Source organism: Phragmites australis, chromosome 10, assembly GCF_958298935.1.
Source record: "Phragmites australis chromosome 10, lpPhrAust1.1, whole genome shotgun sequence".
NCBI lineage: Eukaryota > Viridiplantae > Streptophyta > Magnoliopsida > Poales > Poaceae > Phragmites > Phragmites australis.
In genome coordinates this window covers 2,773,822-2,778,984 of record NC_084930.1, presented here as the reverse complement: position 1 = coordinate 2,778,984, position 5,163 = coordinate 2,773,822, and the positions used below count along the sequence as shown (strand labels likewise).

General features: G+C 49.8%; 1 protein-coding gene across 1 annotated transcript; it reads left to right on the top strand.

Moving 5' to 3' along the window:
- The first annotated feature begins 660 nt into the window (after positions 1 to 660).
- Positions 661 to 3,692, top strand: LOC133931393 (exocyst complex component EXO70A1-like). Its single transcript, XM_062378267.1, has one exon. It carries the CDS (start codon positions 1,133 to 1,135, stop codon positions 3,158 to 3,160), a length of 2,028 nt encoding a protein of 675 aa, XP_062234251.1. The 5' UTR covers positions 661 to 1,132; the 3' UTR covers positions 3,161 to 3,692.
- The last annotated feature ends 1,471 nt before the right edge of the window (positions 3,693 to 5,163 follow it).

The following is a 5,163-nucleotide window of genomic DNA, read 5'->3' as shown; positions in this document are numbered from 1 at the left end:
TGGTAAGTTTTACTTCTTTTTTTTATATATAAAGAGGAGAACATGTCTAGCATTAAGGAAGGATAATCATCTCTAATCAGTTCACAAATGCTGATAATAAAATACATATGACGTATAACTGTTAAGGTCTGAACCTAGATAATCCATGTATTCTTGAGCTTATCGTAAACATATGCATACCACAGGCGTTGTTCACACGTCCATCGACCGGTACGCCCTAGAATTATTGTCAGAGACTAACGCTCGATAATAAGGCTGTATGAACAAATGTATTAATTAAAATTATGATTGATTATTTGCACAAAGATGATTTTATGACACTAATAAGTAAATCTATTTATACGAGCGGATGCATCCGTTAGGTTAACATGAGAAGTGAAACTTAAATTGTGTTTTACCCTTAGGTAAGATGATACTTTATATTTATACCTATCAAGTTAGGTTACAATAGTAGTACATGCAAGTAAACGAGTTTTTTTAGAATTCTATGCATTCATTGGGTGACTGAGGAGATGCGAGGAACAAGCACACGCTAGCTGGCTGCCTGCCTCCGCGCTCCGCTGACCGCAGCCGCGCCCCGCTGACCGCAGCCGCGCCCGCGGCTCAGGATCAGCCTGCTTGCCTGGGCGCCGCCGCCTCGATCGCCCAGCCCCACATTTTCCTGCGCCTTTCCACCCGCAACCCAACAGTAAAGAAACCGGCGTACGCGGCCGCGCACACGGCACACCCCTCTCTCTCCTCGCAGCCGAGCCGGAGCCTTCGACTTCGACTCCTCCCGTCCTCCGTCCGCGCCCCGCTTTCCCCCTGCCTCCATCGAAAAAACTCCGCTTTTTCCCTTCCTCCTTTATCGCCCCCTTTTCCAACCTAAACCCCTCTTTCTTTCTAGACTCTCTCGTCGGCATGGCCTCCTGTTCCGAGCGCGAATCACCTACCGGGATGGCTGTCTCTTTCGCGCTTCTCCTGTCGGATAAGTAGCTTGGAAGGGGCGTCTGGAGACTCACCAACACCCACTGCTGCTGTGTTGTGGATCCCTGTGCGCGATTGGTGGGGAACTTGTGGATTCTGAGTGTTTGGCATTGGAAGGGTGCTTGTGGTTGTGTGTTTGGGAGGTGGGAGTGGGAGTGGGGTGCGGATGGGGATGGACCAGGAGGAGGAGGAGCGCCGGATGGCAAGCCTGCTGGCGGCGCGGCGGGCGCTGCGGGCTGGAGTGGACAAGTCGCGGGCTCTGAGCCGCGCGCTGGCGCGCGAGGGCTCCAGGCTGGAGGAGATCCAGACGCGGTTGCAGGTGATGGAGGCGGCGGTGCGCCCGATCCGCGCGCCGCGGGAGGCGCTCGCGGCGGCCGGGCCCAACATCGACCGCGCCGTTGGGCCCGCCGCGGCCGTGCTCAAGGTGTTCGACGCCGTGCACGGGCTCGAGCCGCCGCTCCTGGCGCGTGCCGCCGTGTCGGAGGACCTCCCGGGGTACCTTGCGGTGCTCGCGCGGCTCGAGGAGGCGCTCCACTTCCTCTCCGACAACTGCGGGCTCGCCGCCCAGTGGCTCGCCGACATCGTGGCGTACCTCGGTGAGCGCAAACTCGCCGATTCCCGCTTCGTGTCCGACCTCGCCGAGGCACTCGAGCAGCTCAAGAGCACCTCCGCCGACCTGGACGGCGGCCTCCTAGGCGCTGTCCTCGAAATGCTTGAGGCTGAGTTCCGTCGAGTCCTCGCGGAGCACTCCGCTCCGCTTGCTATGAAAGAGCCGGACAACTCCGACCCGGCGTCCATCGCGCCTTCTCGGATCCCCGTCGCCGCGGTGCACAAGCTCAGCTTAATCCTTGACCGCCTCGCCGCAAACGGGCGGCTTGACCACTGCTCGGCTGCCTATGCCGACGCGAGAGGGGATACTGTGAGCGCCAGCCTCCGCGCACTTGGCCTTGATTACTTGAAGGAGACGACAGAGGATGCTCAGGCGCTCAGCCCAAGCGTTGAGCTTTGGGGCCGGCATTTGGAGTTTGCGGTGCACCACCTCCTAGAAGTCGAGCGAAAGCTCTGTGTTGCAGTGTTTGAACGGCGACCAGAGGCTGCATCCTTGTGCTTCGCTGAGATTGCAGCTCGTGCCGGCATTCTTGATTTCCTGAAGTTTGGTCGTGCCGTGGCTGATGCCAGGAAGGATCCCATCAAGCTATTGCGGTTGCTTGATGTGTTTGATTCTTTGAATAAGCTGAGGTTGGACTTCAACCGGTTGTTTGGTGGAAAGGCTTGTGTCGAGATCCAAAGCCGGACTAGGGAGCTTGTCAAGAGGGTGGTGGATGGTGCTGTTGAGATATTTGAGGAGTTGCTTGTGCAGGTCGAGCTGCAGCGCAATATGCCGCCGCCAGTTGATGGTGGAGTGCCACGTCTAGTTAGCTTTGTTGCCAAATACTGCAACCAGCTCCTTGGGGAGCAGTATTGGTCTGTGCTGACACAGGTGATCACCATTCACCGCAGCTGGCGCAAAGAAGTCTTCAATGACAAGATGCTTGTTGATGCAGTGCTTAATATTGTTAAGACCCTTGAGGCTAACTTCGATACATGGTCAAAGGCTTATGAGGATGTGACACTGTCGTATCTCTTCATGATGAACATACACTGGCACTTCTTCAAGCACCTGAAGGGTACTAAGCTGGGTGGGCTCTTAGGCGATGCTTGGCTCCGGGAGCATGAGCAGTACAAGGATTACTACTCAGCAGTTTTTCTGAGGGAGAGCTGGGGAACACTTGCACCCCTGTTGAGCAGGGAGGGTCTGATCTTGTTCTCCAAGGGCCGGGCTACAGCAAGAGATTTAGTGAAGCAAAGGCTTAAATCGTTCAATGCTAACTTCGATGAGATGTATCAAAAGCAGTCTACATGGGTAATATCAGATAGGGATTTGCAGCAGAATACGTGCCACCTTGTGGTGCAGGCTATAGTGCCTGTTTACCGGAGCTTCATGCAAAACTATGGGCCGCTTGTTGAGCAGGACATCAGTGCGAGCAAGTATGTGAAGTACAGTGCCGAAGATCTGGATAAAATGCTCAACACACTCTTCCTGCCCAAGCCAGGCAAGCCAAGGAGAGCTGGAAGCTTCCAAATCACACATTCAAATGAAAAGATTACCAGTGCAATGACAGGATTGCATCGGAGTGCTTCCACACTGAAATAGCATCAGTGGAAGTTTGAAAAGATTGGATGTACAATTTGTGCAATAATTTGATAGGGAAGGATGAATTGCTTGGGGCCAGTCACTCTGGATCCCCACTTGTGCGGGAGGCAAAATAATGACCAGATGATTAGAACAGCTGGAGCATAAGAACATAAACTTCTCCAGAACTGACATGGTGGGGGAGAAGATGACTGAAGTGTTTCCTCAGAGCATATCTATGAGGTCGCCTTACCCTCGACTATCATTTCACCTTATTTTGCATTCTTATCTGTAGCAGTATACTCAGTTCATTTTAGGAACCTATGTGGGGAGCAGAGGATGCGTAACCAGTTATCTGGTACATGTAAAAGATTGGTTGTATTATAGGTGGTTATTCGGTTGTTTCATATGGTATAAGTTTTAGGGTTTATGACCATGCAGTGAATTATATGGAGTAAATTATATGTGGTGGCAAAAATGACAGTGACTAATTGATCACCAACTATATGAGACGATAAATTATTTATTCCTTCCAAATTTCTATACATTGTTACATCTTTCTTTCTCTATATAAAACGGTTTACATTTTGATCTCTTATATAACCTTTGATGTTCTGATGTACAGAAGTATGTGTGTCCTATTAGGCTTACTACCTGGAGATGTGTTTCTCTTAGTGCACTTCTGCTTGGTGATTAATCTTTGTCAGTTGGGTGCCATCCATGTATATGTTCTACTGATCCCCTATGCTACGGCTCATGTGTTACTGACTAAGCACAACACTTTGCCATGAAACATCGAGATTGCTACTATGTCTACTGACGAAAGAGATCAATGCAGTTCTTACCTTTTGTGCTGGTGATGTTCTATTGTCATTGCATACCATTGTTCCCCAGCTCAAGTTAAGCGATCTGAGGAAGTCAGCGCCTCGCATTCAGTGTCAAACACGCACTCCTTGAGGTTGAATCGAGTATGACTTGGGTCTTGGTTGGCTCGGAGGAGCAGCCCAGCTGTTGCTGTGAAGTGTAAATCTGGCACCACGAGCAGAAGAGGCAGTTGGGCCGACGCCTCACATCGAATTTGGAGTTGACGCCGAGTTTGTTTGGGTTTGGGGGCAATGTCTAGGTTCAGTAGGCCTGTTCAAACGCTAGCCGGGGCCAGGAAAAGCCGAGCCTGGCACAAAGGCTGAAAAGCCCAAAAATGACTTTTAGTTACCCTCCAAAGCATTAATAGTGAACACCAAAAATTGCACAAAACCACCAGCAAGATGAACGCACAGAAAGGGATGGAGTAATTTACTAGACGAGTCAAGGAAAATATTGGAGCTTAGGTGGATCACAAGCCATGGAGGTGGAGGCGGCGAGGGCGGAAGTAGGGAGCTCATCGATTGCAAGATCTTGAGATGTTACAAGGGCATCTCCATTCTACTAAGAAAGAGAAAGATCCTAATATAGAATATCTCAACCCAAGTCCATTGAATAGACCAGATAAGCGCAACCTCAAAACCCATCAATAGATCGCACAAAACAATAGAAGGACAAACACACATAAGAAGGGCCCAAGTAATTAATAGATGAATCGAGAACTAAACTGGAGCCTCACATCATGGATGAAAATAGAATTTTGGGTGAACTCGCTTTCAGAGATATCCCGACTACCCAAAATGTGATTCCCACATATGAGTTTGAGGCAACTTTGGAGGCGAGAACATGATGGACCAGATGCAGAACCATGGAGGCTAGAGTGAAACTAGGGCATCCATTATCTCACTTATAGTGAGATACTTACTATTCAAGATGCAAATTTCACGGATGGGCGTAAGGAAACCTTGGTGTGATACAGCTAGAGAATCTTAAACCATGACTATGGAAGCCAATGATGTAAATAGGTGCCATTGTGTCAAGGATCTCATTGATATCAAGATCTTGAAATACTAGAAGGGCAACTCCTAAATAAGACCTCTCAAAGCAAGTACACTCATTAGATGCATACAACCTAAAAGCCCGAGACAATGCCAAAAAATACT